This window comes from Mustelus asterias, chromosome 24 (genome assembly GCF_964213995.1).
Source record: "Mustelus asterias chromosome 24, sMusAst1.hap1.1, whole genome shotgun sequence".
Classification (NCBI taxonomy): domain Eukaryota; kingdom Metazoa; phylum Chordata; class Chondrichthyes; order Carcharhiniformes; family Triakidae; genus Mustelus; species Mustelus asterias.
Genome location: NC_135824.1, coordinates 1,655,090 through 1,675,528, shown reverse-complemented (window position 1 = coordinate 1,675,528; position 20,439 = coordinate 1,655,090). Strand labels below are relative to the sequence as shown.

General features: G+C 42.6%; 1 protein-coding gene across 1 annotated transcript in view; it reads right to left on the bottom strand.

Moving 5' to 3' along the window:
* Positions 1-3,680: 3,680 nt before the first annotated feature.
* Positions 3,681-20,439, bottom strand: part of hacd3 (3-hydroxyacyl-CoA dehydratase 3) — a 40,454-nt gene continuing 23,695 nt past the window's right edge. The window contains exons 5-11 of the mRNA XM_078241148.1: positions 19,752-19,806; positions 18,023-18,133; positions 13,080-13,207; positions 11,804-11,916; positions 8,454-8,560; positions 8,155-8,286; positions 3,681-7,565 (exon numbers count right to left, since the gene is read on the bottom strand). Coding sequence (XP_078097274.1) covers positions 7,489-7,565; positions 8,155-8,286; positions 8,454-8,560; positions 11,804-11,916; positions 13,080-13,207; positions 18,023-18,133; positions 19,752-19,806 — 723 coding nt within the window. The 3' untranslated portion in view covers positions 3,681-7,488. The remainder of the gene's footprint in view (positions 7,566-8,154; positions 8,287-8,453; positions 8,561-11,803; positions 11,917-13,079; positions 13,208-18,022; positions 18,134-19,751; positions 19,807-20,439) is intronic.

Genomic DNA, 20,439 nt, shown 5'->3' with positions numbered 1-20,439 from the left:
ATGGATTTTAGTAAGGCGTTTGATAAGGTCCCCCATGGTCGGCTTATGATGAAAGTGAGGAGGTGTGGGATAGAGGGAAAGTTGGCCGATTGGATAGGTAACTGGCTGTCTGATCGAAGACAGAGTGTGGTGGTGGATGGAAAATTTTCGGATTGGAGGCAGGTTGCTAGCGGAGTGTCATAGGGATCAGTGCTTGGTCCTCTGCTCTTTGTGATTTTTATTAATGACTTAGAGGAGGGGGCTGAAGGGTGGATCAGTAAATTTGCTAATGACACCAAGATTGGTGGAGTAGTGGATGAGGTGGAGGGCTGTTGTAGGCTGCAAAGAGACATAGATAGGATGCAAAGCTGGGCTGAAAAATGGCAGATGGAGTTTAACCCTGATAAATGTGAGGTGATTCATTTTGGTAGGACTAATTTAAATGTGGATTACAGAGTCAAAGGTAGGGTTCTGAAGACTGTGGAGGAACAGAGACATCTTGGGGTCCATATCCACAGATCTCTAAAGGTTGCCACTCAAGTGGATAGAGCCGTGAAGAAGGCCTATAGTGTGTTTGCTTTTATTAACAGGGGGTTGGAGTTTAAGAGCCGTGGGGTTATGCTGCAACTGTACAGGACCTTGGTGAGACCACATTTGGAATATTGTGTGCAGTTCTGGTCACCTCACTATAAGAAGGATGTGGAAGCGCTGGAAAGAGTGCAGAGGAGATTTACCAGGATGCTGCCTGGTTGGAGGGTAGGTCTTATGAGGAAAGGTTGAGGGAGCTAGGGCTGTTCTCTCTGGAGCGGAGGAGGCTGAGGGGAGACTTAATAGAGGTTTATAAAATGATGACGGGGATAGATAAGAGTGAACGTTCAAAGACTATTTCCTCGGGCGGATGGAGCTATTACAAGGGGGCATAACTATCGGGTTCGTGGTGGGAGATATAGGAAGGATATCAGAGGTAGGTTCTTTATGCAGAGAATGGTTGGGGTGTGGAACGGACTGCCTGCAGTGATAGTGGAGTCAGACACTTTAGGAACATTTAAGCGGTTACTGGATAGGCACATGGAGCACACCAGGATGATAGGGAGTGGGGGAGCTTGATCTTGGTTTCAGATAAAGCTCGGCACAACATCGTGGGCCGAAGGGCCTGTTCTGTGCTGTACTGTTCAATGTCTATGTCTATGGTGGGCAGCAATGGAAACTATAAACCCAAAGTCCCCCGTTCCTCTTCAGCATGCTATACTAATATTACTTCTCATTCAAAACAAATTCAGTGGAAGCATTTATAAAAGTACAACCATGTAAAACAAAATAACAACGTTCCAGCAGTGTACTGGTTTACCAGGCAGTTTTCTGCAACAGGTTAGGAAACAGCTCTTCTACCCTATTGATCGTTGCAAGTTCTTGATCTCGCTGGGGCTATCAGTTAATGCAGAAATAGAGGAAATACAAAGAGCAAGGTATCATTTGCTAGTCTTCAGATCATATTGCAGAGTATTACCAACAGGTCTACATTGAGTTCTACAGTGTTACATGATGGAAATACCTTCCAAAAAGATTATAGAACATGTATAGGGAAAAAAAAACTCGGAGGGCAATTCTATGTGGTTTATATAGGACTTGCACCCAAATTGAGCCACTGATGTTTAACAGTAGGAACTGTGTTGGAAACAGCATTCATGGCACCCATATCATGGTTGGTGTCAGATTCTGTACCATGTACAACTTTTACTGAGATCAAGTTTTAGTGAAATCAGTATTGCATTTCATCCAATTAAAAAGAGTCTACAATCTACATGTTATTCAAATATTTTCAGTATCTGTGCAGAATGCTCACCCAGAACTGTCGGCTGTATATTACTCCACATCAAATCTTGTTCAACTATCACCCATGTCTGCTGATCTACACAAATAATCTACCAACTGCTCAAATTTAAAATTCTCATTTGTGTACAAATTCCTCCATGGCCTCGCCCCTTTCCCATCTTTGTAACTTTCCAAAGTATCTCCACCTTTCCTGGCTTCTTAAAACCTACTTTTTTGATCAAGTCTTTAGTCACCTCCTTTGGTTCATTAGCAACTTGTGTCTGATTCCTATGAAGTGCCTTAGAACATAGAACATAGAACATTACAGCGCAGAACAGGCCCTTCGGCCCACGATGTTGCACCGACCAGTTAAAAAAAAAACAAACTGTGACCCTCCAACCTAAACCAATTTCTTTTCGTCCATGAACCTATCTATGGATCTCTTAAACGCCCCCAAACTAGGCGCATTTACTACTGATGCTGGCAGGGCATTCCAATCCCTCACCACCCTCTGGGTAAAGAACCTACCCCTGACATCGGTTCTATAACTACCCCCCCTCAATTTAAAGCCATGCCCCCTCGTGCTGGATTTCTCCATCAGAGGAAAAAGGCTATCACTATCCACCCTATCTAAACCTCTAATCATCTTATATGTTTCAATAAGATCCCCTCTTAGCCGCCGCCTTTCCAGCGAAAACAATCCCAAATCCCTCAGCCTCTCCTCATAGGATCTCCCCTCCATACCAGGCAACATCCTGGTAAACCTCCTCTGCACCCTCTCCAAAGCCTCCACATCCTTCCTGTAATGTGGGGACCAGAACTGCACACAGTACTCCAAGTGCGGCCGCACCAGAGTTGTGTACAGTTGCAACATAACGCTACGACTCCTAAATTCAATCCCCCTACCAATAAACGCCAAGACACCATATGCCTTCTTAACAACCTTATCTACTTGATTCCCAACTTTCAGGGATCTATGCACACATACACCTAGATCCCTCTGCTCCTCCACACTATTCAAAGTCCTCCCGTTAGCCCTATACTCAACACATCTGTTATTCCTACCAAAGTGAATTACCTCACACTTCTCCGCATTAAACTCCATCCGCCACCTCTCGGCCCAACTTTGCAACCTGTCTAAGTCTTCCTGCAAACTACGACACCCTTCCTCACTGTCTACCACACCACCGACTTTGGTGTCATCAGCAAATTTGCTAATCCACCCAACTATACCCTCATCCAGATCATTAATAAATATTACAAACAGCAGTGGCCCCAAAACAGATCCCTGAGGTACACCACTTGTAACCGCACTTGGGGCATTTTCTTTCTTTAAGGGCACTACAGAAATGCAAAGTATGATTACTGTTGTATGTCTACTGTTCATTATCAAGGTCATAAAAAGTACTGCAGTTCATTTTGAGGGAAAGAATTGAAAGCAGAGTAGTAATGTTCAACTTGTACAGTTCCTTGGCGACTCTTGGAGTACTATGATTGTAGTCTCTAATTATAAAAAAAATGTATAAAAGCACTGGAGAAGATGCAATAACGATTTTCTAGAATGATCCAAGAACTGAGAGGTTATACTTATCAGAAATGAGTAAATAGACTAGGGCTATTTTCTCTTGAAAAACAGAAGGCTGAGTGGTGACATGATAGAGTGGTTAAGATTATTATAGGGTAGGCAGTTGACATCCGCAAGTTTCAGCTTGTGGGGAAAGCACGAGGAGCCATAAATGCAAGATAGTGACTAATAAATCCAATAAGGAATTCAGGAGAAAATTCTTTATCCAAAGATGGGTCAGAATGTGGAATGTGGAACCACAGGAAGTACTTGAAATAAATAACATAGATAAGATACAATTAAGCAGAAGTTAGCTAAACATGAGAAAGGAATAAATGGATTTATTGATAGATCAGATGAAGTGAGAGGAAGCTCACCTGAATGGACCTGTTAGGCCAAAGGATCTGTTTCTGTGCCGTAAATACTTTGTAATATTAGAAATCCATTCTAAACTGTAATATTAAATGACCTGTTACTCAATGACATATACTTTGTGGTTGGTTCTTTAACCAACTCATTTCTCTCTCACAGTTTCCTCCAACCATTACGTAACAATAAGTAAAAACAAAAGCAGGCACTATCCGCTTACAAAGAATAATTAACTGGATAGAATTTAAATAAATTATTCAATCCAGGTTTTAGGACATTGTACAAAGATTTAATTCGTATCAGAGTTTCTGTCACTCCTTAATACTCAATTAACTTATAATTTTAACGTATAAAATTGATTTCAGTGCAGTTCAAATGATGTTACAGTGGCAGTTCAATTCGTGATTCAATAATGTAATCAAAACACACATTTAATTTCCTATTATAAACCATTAAACCGTTGTAGCTCTTAAAAGGTTGATGGAATAGGGAGAGTCGGTGTCAGTGTTAATGTTGTAAATACTGTGCCAGTTGAACGCATGCTCCAGTTGTGATGAAGGGCAGCTGATACTGATTGGGGAGTTTGGAAACATATAAAAAACAGTTTCCACCTGTGGGAGGAGAAGCTGTGTGGAAAGGAAAAGTAGTCTGTCTGGATGTTACATAGGGTTTTGTGAATAAACCTCTGATGAAGGCAGACTGGCTCCAGCTTCTTCCTTTGCCAGAAAGATGTTCAACAAGTTATCAGCCTGGATAAAAAAAATCTGGTTCAACGGCAGAACAGTGAGTTGTTGTAAATGGTTGGTTTACAGACAGGATGATGAGTGTTCCCCAAGGGTCTGTGTGAGGATATTGGAAAAGGGAGTAACATTTCAAAATTGGAGGTGTGGCCAATAGCAAGGATGATACCAATCTACTGCAACTGGACTCAGATAGGCTCGCAAAATGGGCAGAGAAGTGACAGATGGAATTTTAATTACAGAGTGATACATTTTGGTGGAAGGGAGAGGCAATATAGACTTAATAATGACACAGTTCCAGACTGTGTAAGGCCAGAGGGTGCTGGGATTCATGTGCATCGATCTTTGAAGGTGACAGGAAATCTCAAGACAATAGTGAGCAAAGCATACGGGATTTTAGTCTTCTAAAGAGCAATGTTAAGCAGGAAAATTATGCTGAACCTTTTACAGAGCTCTTGTTAGACCACAACTAGAGTATTGCATCCAATTTTGGAAGGATATGAAGGCCCTAGAGAGGGTGAAGCAAGGTTTACCAGAATGGTTTTGGAGATTAGGGAATTTAACTCCAATGTTAGCTTGGAGAAGCTGGGATTGTTCTCCTTGGGGCAAAGGGGATTGAGGAGAGATTGGATAGAGGTGTCCAAGACAACGATCGGTTTAGATAGAATACACAAAACACTGTACAATTAGCTGATGGTACAAGAAGTAGGAGACACAGATACAAGGTTTTGGGTTAGAAATACAGAGGTGACACACGGAAGAACTCTTTCTTAATGACCTGCAATTTGCTGCCCATGAGGGTGGTGGAAATGGAGACAATCAGAGAAAAGGAACCTGGATGGGCATCCAAGGGAAATAAACTTGCAGAGCTAAAGGGATAGATGACTGATTGGAGTCCTCTATACAGAGCCAGCATGAAGTTGATGGGCTCAATGTCCTTGTGCCATCATGACTCTATGACCCAAGCTACACAGATACCAGAGGCTGACTTTAAGACTATGATCTCATGCCTTTATCTAAACCCCTGGACCAAACAGCAGCTTGAAATAATCCCTACGGTGTCCATTATACTCCATATATTTTACAGTTCAGCGTATTGTTTCCAATAATCTTGTCATCACTACATGTGTCGACAGAAACCTCAGTGGCTATGTGACAAAACTCAAAATCAATAAACAAGGTCACCAATTTTCCATTAACTTGAATAAATGGTTGGAACTACTGTTTTTGATCCTCGAAAATACTGGCTAAAGCTCTGGAATCCAAATGTGATTACAGTAGTTTAACTTATGCACTCAAACTGTTGATCTTGTTGGTGACATTATTTGAATCTGCTTGAACTTGCCCAGTCATTACATCATTATTGCCCATATAATCCACACCAAGGAACGGTGCAAGTTCCATCACATTTCAATTCACATGAGATTTACAATATGTAAAAGTGGAACAATTCGAACTGTAGAGGGGACACCTGGACACATGATGAACCAACAGCCAAGTCTTACAGGACAAGTCCCAAGTTGGAAGGGTCAACTACAAGAGGGCACAGGTTTAAGATGAGAGGTGGTAAGTTTAGGGAAGACGTGCAGGGAAAGTTTTCCATACAAGGGTGGTGGGTGCCTGGGACACACTGCCAGTGGAGGTGGTGGAAGCAGGCACATTAGCAAAGTTCAAGGTGCATCTTAACAGACACATGAACAGGAGACGAACAGGGATAGAAACCGCATATCAGCGCAGGCTTGGTGGGCCGAAGGGCCTGTTCCTGCGCTGTAATGTTCTTTGACAATAAATCCTCGTTATATGGAGATAAACTAAATTATGACCACTAGTTTTCACTAACGTTCACAGTTTATTCAAGTCACAGTGAGTCCTTTCTAATGAAAGCAGCAGCTTCCCATCTCTAACTATCCCCCAGGAAAGCCTGTTCATTCTATTATACTTTCAAACTTTTAACAAGACTGGGAATATTCTACTCTAAGCTGCTTGGTTCTGCTTCCATTAAAAAACACAAAATAATAAGAATGAAAATTCAACAGCTTGCATATATTTTAAGTGATCAGATATTTGAGTGTGAATGGTAATGATCCAACCTTGGAAGGTTTAACTGAGAGACACAACCCAGCCCAGCAGCTTTACTCTTGCAGTTTTTTGATGGCCATTTGCTTCTCACACTAGATTAAAGCTTCATAATTTATATTAAGATACCCCATCCTCATTCAATTCGTTTGGTCACTATCTTTGTGACATTAACATTCATAAATATGACTGCAGGGTGGCTCAGTGGATGTAACTTTAGACCAAGGAATTAATCTCAGAGTCTGTATTGCAATTCTCCAATGGAGAAGGGGGTCTAATGATGGGTGGAATGTCCGTCCCCCCCCCAATCCACCTTGAGCTGAAATCAGCAGAGTCCTGAAACATGGCTCCTGCTCTCACAACAGAATAATAGATGGTGGGGGACGGTTAAACTACCCAATTTAAAATGAATTATCCTAATTTCAGAAAGCCTGTGAAACAACAATGTTATTAATCTGTCCAATAATGCCCACTGATGGTTTGGAGACACCATTGATTGCTCAGTCACCTTGGATTAATCAAAGTTATAATTGCAACATAAAACCAATTTTAATTTATAAAATTACTCTGCTGTAATTGGAAAAAATACACTTTTACCAAGGGTGCTGGATAACTTGTTAAATATCAAATTTCTTCCACATGAATGTGTATTTCTTCAAATATGTATATTTATGAGGGGAAAAAGGCAAAGTGAATATTTCCTTCGGTACCAAGGCATGTGCTTGGCTATTGCAAAATACTCCTCACGCTGGCTGACTGATGAGGTGCAAATGACTATACTTGCGAAGGTGGCATATGGCAGGAGGGTGACAGGTTACTGAAGGTTATTGACATTTCGCCGTAGCTTTTCTCACCTCCTGAAAAGTACAGTGTTTATAAAGGCAGCAAGTTTACGTTTAATTAAAATATTTGAGGTGGTTCTCCAACTCAGAAACAAAGACATCTCTTCTAGCACAGCTTGCGTTTCTTTGGGTGGAGACGCTTGTTACTTTGTTTGTAGAGGTGTCGGAAATTAATGAACAACCCTAGAAAAAAAAAGAGAGAATCCCATCATAACAACTCATATCTGATTCAAACGTCTAGATCCCCAGCCAAGGAAAACAGCCTCTCTGTGACTAACTTGCGTTAAGGGCATGGCTGCTGATTAATGTCAAGTTGTAAATCCCAGAAGGGAAACTTGAAACAACTGTCGAGTCCTTCTCAACTTGCGTTTTCAACAAAAGGCAAACAGAAAATTCTCCACATTATTCCAACAAAAAGAAACATGGGTCTGATATCATTTGGGACGTCACCAAACCTTTCAATAACATTGCTTTCTTATAATCACCATCAGCTTTTAATCACTTCCTATAATATTTTGTCTGTGTTATTCTAAAACTCCCTCCCTTTAGCCCTGGTGCTGCATCAATCTGTGTCAAAAACAGAATTCCAGTGGAGGAAGACACTGCACATTGATTCCTCACTCTTAAATATTGATCGTGTCCTTGTTTAAGTTTAGGCCCTGTGCTTACCTCACACACTTAACATATTGACTGTGTTGATAATAAGGAATATACTGAACAAAAATTAGAGAGCAATTTGTCCAGTGTTCCAGAAAACAGAGACAGAACTCACCCAAGAACATAGCAACAAGGTAACCTCGCAAGAAGTAGGAGAAACTGAATGAGATGTTGAACGGGTTGGGCAGTAGAACACTAAATCTTCCTGTTTCATCAAAATATGGAATAGATTGAATCACACACACAGCTGTGAAGGAGGGGAATAAGAGAGTTGTAGTTAATATGTGCAAAGTTTTGAAGGAGCACATACTGCTAGATATATTGAGGAATTCTGCAGCATAAACCAACTTCACATTTCTCCCAGAGAGCAGAGTCTTTCAATCATGTTAAATATGTACAAATTTCACAACTAACCTTCAGCAATGACTCCGAGTGGATAAAGAGGAATCCAAATGGTATATCGGATCCAGGTCAGCATTCTCCACTCTGTGCCTATACAGGACAGCATGTAGTATGGGTACCTATTTCAGTAAGAAACAATGCTTTACGTACATTCTGTCAACAAGTAGATACCATTAATATGCAGTCCACCTACAATTCAGATGTATACCACTTCAAAGCTAAATGTTGTCCCGTCAGTCAGTGAAATGTGTCCCATTCTTACAGTAAGTGCTCTGCCATTAGGCAGGGCTTTGTGAGAAACACTGGTCCCCTGGCAGTAGCCCAGCAGGATGAGCTGTTTCCCTCAATGCAAAGGGAAGGAAGTGAAGATGATGGTGCAGCAGAGTCCTGTCACCTGGTGTGCACTGTGCAGATAAGAGTTGGCAGAAAATCATTAGTGCAGTGAATCAGTCTAAATTATGTGGTTGCTAAAATGTAAATTAAACAAAGTGAGAGCCACCATCTTGCAAAGAAAAAGGTTGGAATGGATTAATTTTTTGCAACTTTAGTTTGCATTTAAGGCCCCTCTGTTCTATTGCCCTTAATGCAAGATTCATTAACTAAATGGTTACATAGCCACCTCTACGGTATTTAGGCCAAGTATCAGTTCGCAATTCAGAAAGTAATGGATCCAATGTGAACTGTTTATGTACATTTTATCCAGTGGTACAGTGCAACATTTCACCTCAGGTTCCTCCCTCAAGTCCCCAATGAAAGCTATGGGTGAAAGGGGGAAGAGAGGAAGAGGTGATACTGAATTATTGCGGCAGAGGGAGGTTGGTCTCTCATACAATTTAGTAGCTGGTTAAAATATTAGCTTATTTATTAGTGTCACAAGTAGGCTTACATTAACACTGCAATGAAGTTACTGTGAAAATCTCCTAGTCGCCACACTCCAGCGCCTACTCGGGTACACTGAGGGAGAATTTAGCACAACAAATGCACCTAACCAGCACGTCTTTCGGACAATGGGAGGAAACTGGAGCACCCGGAGGAAACCCACGCAGACAAGGGGAGAATATGTAGACACCGCACAGACAGTGACCCAAGCTGGGAATCGAATCCGGGTCCCTAATGCTGTGAGGCAGTGGTGCTAACCACTGTGCTACTGTAAGAAGAAGCTGACACAATTTATAAAGGATTGCTTGAAGAGGGAGAACATAAGTAGATCCAGGGGAGTGGGATTAGAATGCAAAGTCCTATTGGAACTGGCACTGGCAAAATTAGGCTGAATGGCCACTTGTGCTGTAATGTCTCTATTCTTAAAAGTAATTCATTGTATGAAATCTAATGACATTTTAATAAGGATTTTTTTATTCATTCATAAGGCATGGGCATCGCTGGCTGGTCAATATTTATTGCCCATCCCTGGTTGCCCTTGGAGGGCAGTTGAGAGTCAACCACATTGCTGTGGCTGTGGAGTCACATGTAGGCCAGACCGGGTAAGGACAGCATCAGTAGATTCTTAATTCCAGATATTTTTTATTGAACAAATTCCTCCATCTGCTGTGGCGGGATTCGAACCCAGGTCCCCAGAACTAGTCCCAGAAGATTGGAGAATAGCCAATGTTGTTCTTTTGTTTAAGAAGGGTAGCAAGAATAATCCAGGTAATTACAGGCCGGTGAACCTTACATCAGTGGTAGGGAAATTACTGGAGAGGATTCTTCGAGACAGGATTTATTCCCACTTGGAAATAAGTGGACGTATTAGTGAGAGGCAACATGTTTTTGTGAAGGGGTGGTCGTGTTTCATGAACTTGATCGAGTTTTTCGAGGAAGTGACGAAGATGATTGATGAGGGTAGGGCAGTGGATGTTGTCTACATGAACTTCAGTAAGGCCTTTGACAAGGTCCCTCATGGCGGACTGGTGCAGAAGGTGAAGTCGCATGGGATCAGAGGTGAGCTGGCAAGGTGGATACAAAACTGGCTAGGTCATCTGACGAAGGAGCAGCGCTCCGAAAGCTTATGGTATTTGCTACCAAATAAACCTGTTGGACTTTAACCTGGTGTTGTGAGACTTCTTACCGTCGGTCAAAGAAGACAGAGGGTAGCAGTGGAAGGGTGTGTTTCTGAATGGAAGGCTGTGACAAGTGGTGTTCCTCAGGGATCAGTGCTGGGACCTTTGCTGTTTGTAATATATATAAATGACTTGGAGGAAAATGTAACTGGTTTGATTAGTAAGTTTGCGGACGACACAAAGGTTGTGGATTTGCGGATAGTGATGAGGATCATCAGAGGATACAGCAGGATATAGATCAGTTGGAGACTTGGGCGGAGAGATGGCAGATGGAGTTTAATCCGGACAAATGAAGCATTTTGGAAGGTCTAATACAGATAGGAAATATACAGTAAATGGCAGAACCCTTAAGAGTATTGATAGGGAAAAGGATCTGGGTGCACAGGTATACAGGTCACTGAAAGCGGCAATGCAGGTGGAGAAGGTAGTCAAGAAGGCATACAGCATGCTTGCCTTCATCAACCGGGGCATTGAGTTTAAAAATTGGCAAGTCATGTTGCAGCTTTATAGAACCTTAGTTAGGCCGCACTTGGAATACAGTATTCAATTCTAGTCGCTACACTACCAGAAGGACGTGGAGGCTTTGGAGAGGATACAGAAAAGATTTACCAGGATGTTGCCCGGTATGGAGGGCATTAGCTATGAGGAGAGGTTGGAGAAACTTGGTTTGTTCTCACTGGAATGACGGAGGTTGAGGGGCGACCTGAAAGAAATCTACAAGATTATGAGAGGCATGGACAAAGTGGATAGTCAGAAGCTTTTTCCCCAGGGTGGAAGAGTCAATTACTAGGGGGCATAGGTTTAAGGTGCGAGGGGCAAGGTTTAAAGGAGATGTACGAGGCAGATTTTTTACACAGAGTGTGGTGGGTGCCTGGAGCTCGTCGCCGGGGGAGGTAGTGGAAGCGGACACGGTCGTGACTTTTAAGGGACGTCTTGACAAATACATGAATAGGATGGGAATAGAGGGATATGGTCCCTGGAAGGGTAGGGGGTTTAAGCTCAGACGGCCAGCATGGTCGGTGTAGGCTTGGAGGGCCGAAGGGCCTGTTCCTGTGCTGTAATTTTCTTTGTTCTTATTAGCTGAGTTTCGGGATTTAGTCTAGCGATAATACCACTAGGCCATCGCCTCCCCTGGGTAAATTAAATGCTTTATTTTTTGGATCTGATCTTTTGCCCATAATGTTCTTCTCTGGGTCTGTTAGCACAGTGTTTGTGTTAAGATGTCACTGGGAGTTATCCTAGGACCAGGTTCTTTAGGCCATCATCACACTGAAAACTCAACTCAAAAACAAAAGAAATACAAACCGGAACATTTCAATGATGCTCCACAGATAAAAAACAACGAACACTGCTGCCTTATTCTGCATTTCCTCCTGACTTCCAATCACCACAAACAGAACCGTACTCCTCCCAATTACCTGTTAAACAAAAACATCCACATCATAAGTAGCAGAGAATTGCTGAAGAAATGGAAATTGATTAATAGAAAAGTGACTCATGCCTCATAGAGAGAAGCTGTTTTGAAAACTTATTGTAAGCATATATTCAGTTTTGGTAATCATAGAATCCCTACAGTACAGAAGGAGGCTATTTGGCCTAATGAGTCTGCACCAACCACAATCCCACCCAGGCCCTATCCCCGTAACCCCACACATTTACCCTGTTAATCCCCCTGACACATGAGGCAATTTAGCATGGCCAATCCACCTAGCCCACACATCTTTGGAGTGTGGGAGGAAACCGGAGCACCCGGAGGAAACCCACGCAGACACGGGGAGAATGTGCAGACTCCGCACAGACAGTGACCACAGGCCAGAATTGAACCTGGGTCCCTGGCGCTGTGAGGCAGCAGTGCTAATACAGAATGGGTATTGTTAAAATAAAGACACGCTGTCGAAGCTTTTCAACTTGCACTCATCAGGACCGATGTAAGAATACCAGATTTCAAAGGGAACACTTTATACTGCATGAGAAAAGGGTGCTGATTGGTTGGCAAGTGGACTCTGATCAGTTGAGGGATTGCCAAGGAGCAATCACCAGGGAACCGTTGTCCTCAATGCTTTTGTTTAATTGAAAAAGGCTCTCTCCATATTAGCTTTAATTGGGGACTGAGTGATGAGGCCTGGACATGTTCTGTCAGAAGATAGGGCCCTGTGTATAAATATATGTAGCTTCTAGCAAGCCTAAATGAGCCACATTACGAGCCTGATTGATAAATCTAAGTTGATTGTTCATGTCATTCTTTCCATACTTGGGATCGTTGCCAACTTGCAGCCAATCAGCACCCTTGTCTCATAGTATTAATTGTTGCTCCCTTTGAAATTTGCTGTTCTTGTGTCTGTTCAGATGAGTGCAAGATGAAAAGCTTTAACAGCATGTCATTTCTTTTTGCAATAGTCAAGTTCAGTTTTATTTACATCCCAGTTTCTCACAGACTATACAGGAATAGAGCTAGGGTCGAGGGCCAGGGTTTAAAAAAAACAAACATTCTCCAACCAAAAAAAGTGTGCACTTTTTCTTGCCTTGATATTCCTTCCCCTTTACCCACTCAAGCTGCCCTGACCAGAGGGCATTACTGTACCTGGATCACTGCTGGCACCAGTCCTGTTCTCACCAAACCCAGCAACGGATTTATAACCTCCAAAGTTGCAAATATCTGACAAAAATTCATCACATCACCAACTGCATGGAAGGTATCAAATAAGGAATCTGTAGATGCAATACATATGAAATATAATCATTAGCAAGGGCAAGTGTAATGCCAGCTCTGACAACGTCAGATAAAACACAATCACATTGCAGGTTAAATGCACGTCCAATCCAAGTTAAAATGGATTAAGCCGAACCCATTCCACATACTGGCACGGTCATAGAAGACAGAGGGTAGCAGTGGAAGGGTGCGTTTCTGAATGGAGGGCTGTGACAAGTGGCGTTCCTCAGGGATCAGTGCTGGGACCTTTGCTGTTTGTAATATATATATGATTTGGAGGAAAATGGATTGATTAGTAAGTTTGCGGACGACACAAAGGTTGGTGGATTTGTGGATAGCGATGAGGACCGTCAGAGGATACAGCAGGATATAGATCGGTTGGATTCTTAGGCGGAGAGGTGGCAGATGGAGTTTAATCCGGACAAATGTGAGGTAATGCATTTTGGAAGGTCGAATACAGATAGGAAATATACAATAAATGGCAGAACCCTTAAGAGTATTGATAGGCAAAGGGGTCTGGGTGTACAGGTACACAGGTCACAAAGTGGCAAAACAAGTAGAGAAGGTAGTCAAGAAGGCATACAGCATGCTTGCCTTCATCAGCTGGGGCACTGAGTTTAAAAATTGGCTACTCATGTTGCAGCTTTATAGAACCTTAGTTAGGCCGCACTTAGAATATATAGTGTTCAATTCTGGTCGCCACACTACCAGAAGGATGTGGAGGCTTTGGAGAGGGTACAGAAAAGATTTACCAGGATGTTGCCAGGTATGAGGAGAGGCTGGAGAAACTTGGTTTGTTCTCACTGGAACGATGGAGGTTGAGGGACGACCTGATAGAAGTCTACAAGATTGTGAGGGGCATGGACAGAGTGGATAGTCAGAAGCTTTTTCCCAGGGTGGAAGAATCAATTACTTGGGGGTATAGGTTTAAAGTACGAGGGGCAAGGTTTAAAGGAGATGTATGAGGCAAGTTTTTTTTAAACACAGAGGGTGGTGGGTGCCTGGAACTCGCTGCCGGGGGAGGTAGTGGAAGCAGATACGATAGTGACTTTTAAGGGGCGTCTTGACAAATACATGAATAGGATGGGAATGGAGGGATATCGTCCACGGAAGGGTAGGGGTTTTAATTCAGTCGGGCAGCATGGTCAGTGCAGGCTTGGAGGGCCGAAGGGCCTGTTCCTGTGCTGTAATTTTCTTTGTTCTTATACCACTGTACAAAATCCCCAGAAGGATTTGGTACGATGAGGTGGAATTATGTTGGGGAGTGCAATGTTGTACTTTATCTTTGTCTATGCTGTGGCGAGAAGAGCCAGTCAGTGCTGTGCTTTCAGCAATGAGCCGCTCCTTAATGTCCCTGCACTATCTACAAGGTTCTAGCCAGGACTCTGATTATGAGAGTAAACTAGCTCAGAATATAAAAACAGATAGCAAAAGTTTTTACAAATATATAAAATGAAAAAGAGTAGCTAAAGTAAACATTAGTCCTTTAGAGAACGCAAGAAATAGGAGCAGGAGTAGGCCATCTAGCCCCTCGAGCCTGCCCCGCCATTCAATAAGATCATGGCTGATCTGATAGTGGTTTAGTTCCACTTACCCGCCCGCTCCCCATAACCCATAATTCCCTTATTGATCAGAAATCTATCTACCTGTGACTTAAACATATTTAACGAGGTAGCCTCCACTGCTTCAATGGGCAGAGAATTCCAGAGATTCACTACCCTCTTAGAGAAGAAGTTCCTCCTCAACTCTGTTCTAAACTGACTCCCCCTTATTTTGAGGCTGTGTCCTCTAGTTCTTGTTTCCTTTCTAAGTGGAAAGAATCTCAGAGGATGAGAAGGGGGATGTAATTACTGGAAATGAGAAAATGGCTGAGGCATTGAACAGGTATTTTGTGTCGGTCTTCACAGTGGAAGACACAAATAACATGCCAAAATTTGTGACAGGAAGGCTATGGCAGGTGAGGACAAGAAACTATCACGAAAGGTAGTGTTGGGCAAGTTAATGGGGCTAAAGGTAGACAAGTCTCCTGGTCCTGATGGAATGCATCCCAGGGTACTAAAAGAGATGGCGGGAGAAACAGCAAATGCACTCGTGGTAATTTACCAAAATTCACTGGACTCTGGGGTGGTTCCCGCAGATTGGAAAACAGCAAATGTGACGCCACTGTTTAAAAAAGGAGGTAGACAAAAGGCGGGTAACTATAGGCCGGTTAGCTTAACTTCTGTAGTACGGAAAATGCTTGAATCTACCACCAAGGAAGAAATAGCGAGACATCTGGATATAAATTGTTCCATTGGTAAGATGCAGCATGGGTTCATGAAGGGAAGGTCATGTTTGACTAATTTGGTGGAATTCTTTGAGAACATTACATGTGCAGCGGACAATGGGGAACCTGTGGATGTGGTGTATCTGGATTTCCAGAAGGCATTTGACAAGGTGCCGCACCAAAGAACACTACATAAGATAAAGGTACACGGTGTTATGGGCAACGTACTGGCATGGATAGAGGATTGGTTAACTAACAGAAAGCAAAGAGTGGGGGGGTAAATGGGTGTTTTTCTGGTTGGCGATCAGTGACTAGTGGTGTGCCTCAGGGATCAGTGTTGGGACCGCAATTGTTTACGATTTACATAGATGATTTGGAGTTGGGGACCAAGTGTAGTGTGTCAAAATTCGCAGATGACACTAAGATGAGTGGCAGAGCAAAGTGTGCAGAGGATGCTGAAAGTCTGCAAAGAGATATAGATAGTCTGAGTGAATGGGCAAGAGTCTGGCAGATGGAGTACAATGTTGGTAAATGTGAGGTCATCCATTCTGGTAGGAATAACAGCAAAATGGACTATTATTTAAATGGTAAAAACATTGCAGCATGCTGCTGTGCAGAGGGACCTGGGTGTCCTTGTGCAGGAATCTCAAGGAGTTGGTTTGCAGGTGCAGCAGGTAATTAAGAAGGCAAATGGAATTTTGTCCTTCACTGCTAGAGGGATGGAGTTTAAAAACAGCAAGGTTATGTTGCAGCTGTATAAGGTGCTGGTGAGGCCACACCTGGAGTACTGTGTAGAGTTTTGGTCTCCTTACTTGAGAAAGGATATACTGGCACTGGAGGGGGTACAGAGGAGATTCATTCGGTTGATTCCGGAGTTGAGAAGGTTGGCTTATGAGGAGAGACTGAGTAGACTGGGGCTATACTCATTGGAATTCAGAAGAATGGGGGGGATCTTATAGAAACATATAAGATTATAAAGGGAATAAATAAGGTAGAAGCAGGGAAGTTGTTTCCACTGGCGGGTGAAACTAGAACTAGGGGGCATAGCCTCAAAATAAGGGGGAGCAGATTTAGGACTGAGTTGAGGAGGAACTTCTTCACACAAAGGGTTGTGAATCTGTGGAATTCCCTGCCCAGTGAAGCAGTTGAGGCTACCTCATTGAATGTTTTTAAGGCAAGGATAGATAAATTTTTGAACAGTAAAGGGATTAAGGGTTATGGTGAGCGGGCGGGTAAGTGGAGCCGAGTCCATGAAAAGATCAGCCATGATCTTACTGAATGGCGGAGCGGGCTCGAGGGGCCAGATGGCCTACTCCTGCTCCTAGTTCTTATATTCTTAATGTTCTTAAAAGAAATATGCCTGGAGTAATGTAACCACGCCAACATTCAGGAGTTGATCTATCAACATTTCCAAATTATCTCGTTTCTAACATTCAGCATGCAAATTTCACAGCCCATTTATAACCTTTCCACTTCTGGGCAAGTTTTGTTACATTAATTTTTTGGTCGAATCTGTTATGTCGCATTTGGATATCAGGTGAAAAATGTCACAAACCCGAGCCATTCAGTCTGTTCCAATTTACTGCCGAGGTGCCTATCAAACCTAATGTACAATTTATCAACTAAAGATCTCAATTTATTGTCCTAGTTTAACCAATTTCTATACACTAACTGAGTCTCTGAATTAATTATACTCTGGCACTCAAGTTCATCCGCAAGAATGGGTTTCGGAGTTGCAGCCTCTTTGCAGTTAAGACAAAAGGAGTAGGAGCAGTTCAGAACACAGCAAACATAAAATCTGTTCCAGGGATAGAACATAGAGCATAGAAACCCTACAGTGCAGGAGGAGGCCATTCGGCCCATTGAGTCTGCACCGACAACAATCCCACCCCAGGCCCTATTCCCACAACCCCACACATTTACCCCACTGATCCCTTTAACCTACACATCCCAGGACACTATGGGCAATTTTGCATGGCCAATCCACCTAACCCACACATCTTTGGACTGTGGGAGGAAACCGGAGCACCCGGAGGAAACCCACGCAGACATGGGAAGAACGTGCAGACTCCCCACAAGCAGTGACCCAAGCCGGGAATTGAACCCGGGTCCCTGGAGCTGTGAGGCAGCAGTGCTAACCACTGTGCTACCGTGTAGAATGCTCAGCAATAACCAAAATCTTTATTTTCAACCTGCAAGCAGTTTGCAACAGTAAAGGATCACTCCTCTCCACTCCAGCTGCTTTCAGATTCTGAGAAATTGTAGAGATTTTGCAAATTGCACATTTTGCTTTTTTAAAAAAAAGTCCAGATGATCAAACCCACATCCAAATGTATCAGGGAGGGGTGCTTTGTCTAACCATCCAAAGGCAAATTTGAATCCCCTTCAGAATCACATCTAATACATTCTTAATCCCAAGGAATTAATCTAACAATCCACTGTCTCCTAGCAGCAATAGAAGGTTCATTAGGAAAAGGAATTCACAATGACAGGAGCAGGCGGCTAACCCGAAATCTCACACTGCTTTACTGGCTGCTTAATCACTCACCTTGGCCCAACACAAAGAGCCGCACTGTCATATTGACAAAGATCCAGGAAAAGCCCAGAAACTGCACCAGGTTGTACATAAACAAATAACCTTTCCTCATGGTGACATAAGCTTTTAGGAAGGAAATAAAAAATTAATGATGCTGGAAAAAAATAGTCCACATTGTAAATATTTTAAATACTTCAGTGCAAAACATGAAATATGAAACATGCAACATTAAAAACAAGCCTTCCCAAACCTCCAGGTCTACTAAATATAATCAGAACAAACCAGTGAATAAGAGATGCAAGTTTAAACAGGACCGGTGTCTCTGGCCAGATTGCTTAGGCTCAGTCTGCAGGACGGTCAGGCTGTATTACACAATCAGGAAAACCTATTCTGGGCATGATTGCAGCTTAATCATTTTCAACAGTTGAAAACGCTGGGTGTGGTTGTGTACTTGAAAGCATTTTGCAATTTTAATCTAATGCATTACTTTCATCCCACTCTCCTTTGGAAGGCTATTTTCTCATTTGGTCCCTCTGTGTCTTGCAGCACTCCCAAGAGAGCAGACACCTGCCCTACTCCCTGTCCATGAAGCTCTCTTCCAAGTCATTTTGAAGAGTGGCTCCAGGGTCATTGATTCTCAGGTTCTTTCTCCATGCAGCCACTCTGCCCAGCAGATCTGTCATTGGAGATACTTGGATCAGTGTGTAGGGAATTATAGGCACAAAGGTGTGTCATTGATAAATAGCACACAATGTTTAAAGTTTTTATTTTATATTATTAATGTCACAAGTAGGCTTACATTAACACTGCAATTAAGTTACTGTGAAAATCCCCTAGTCGCCACACTCCAGCACCTGTTCAGGTACACTGAGGGAGCATTGCCAATGCACCTAACCAACATGTCTTTCGGACTGTGGGGGGAAACCAGAGCGCCCGGAGGAAACCCACGCAGACACGGGAAGAACGTGCAGACTCCCCACAGACAGTGACTCAAGCCGGGAATCGAACCCGGGTCCCTGGCGCTGTGAGGCAGCAGTGCTAACCACTGTGCCACCATGCCGCCCAATGATACTGGGTGCTAAAAACAAGCCCTGTAATTGTGCTTAAAATATAATGAAGCCTAAATTCCCTCATTTCAGAAATAATTGACTGTAATTATCTGATCCCTTTCAAACTGAAACTTAAAAGGACTGCAGAATAATTACCATTAGTTTCAATCCTTAAATCAAACCAGTCCCATTTTCCACCATCTAACCCCAGGCCACATAAAGTGAAAGATGCAGGAAATGAGCCTGTCTCACGTGACTCAACAAACTCTTCACTGAGCAGGAATCTACTCACTCAGTTTGGAAAATATAAAGATATGCAGAGCTACATGGCACCCTGTTACAATTACAATGCAAGCATCACTATCGTTGTTAAGCATATGTGATCCCTGGTTTATTCATACAAAAGTAAGGAACACCAGTTCCTTACTGGTGGTTTTAAAACACCAGTTAGGCCTCATCTGAAGTAAACTAATGGGAGTCCCATCCCACTTTATACAATGAAATGCTACAATATTGTTGCCAATAGAAAACAAGCATACAAAAATACAGAAAATATTGAAAATAGTTTGATACAATTTTATATAGCGGGGTCTGATACTCTCAGACTTCCCAAGTGCTTTGTTTATTGAGATTTGTTGTGGTCTCTAGTTTATTTGACTATCTAATGTTACAATGGAACCCCTTGTACTTACAACTCTTCCGGACTCTTGACTCCAAACTTATTCTATTAATTTCTTTCTCTTCCTCCTACCAATGAAGCAGAGCAAGTGTAGAATTACTACAGTTATAGTCCCAAAACATCATCCACCTTATCCAGCTAAGATACAACTCCTGTTTATTCAGGGAAAGGTAAGCCAAAAAAATCCAGAGTTCTCTGGATGACACAAGAGATAGAAATTAAGATAAAGAAGAAAAAGTGTGCTCATCACAGATTTCAGGTAGCTAATACAACTGAAAGCCAAGCTGACCACAGAAGGTTCAGGAGGAGAAGTGAAGCAGCAAATAAAAGAAGCAAAGAGGGAGTATGAAGAAACTGATAGCCAAGATAAAAAGGAATCCCAAAGTCTTCTACACACACATAAATAGTAAAGGGTGGTAAAAAGGAGTAGGGCCAATTAGGGACCAAACAGGAGATTATTTAAAGTTGATAAGGTACTGGGTCACATGAGATGCACCCAAGGATGCTGAAGGCAGTGAAAAGGAAAATCATGTTTAACTAATTTGCTGGAGTTTTCTGAAAGGGTTGATGAGGGCAATGCTGTTGATGTGGTATATATAGACTTCCAACAGTGCCGCACAACAGACTTAAGAGCAAAGTTACGGTTCCTAGAATAAAAAGGACAGTAGTAACATGGATAGAGAATTGGCTGAGCAACAGGA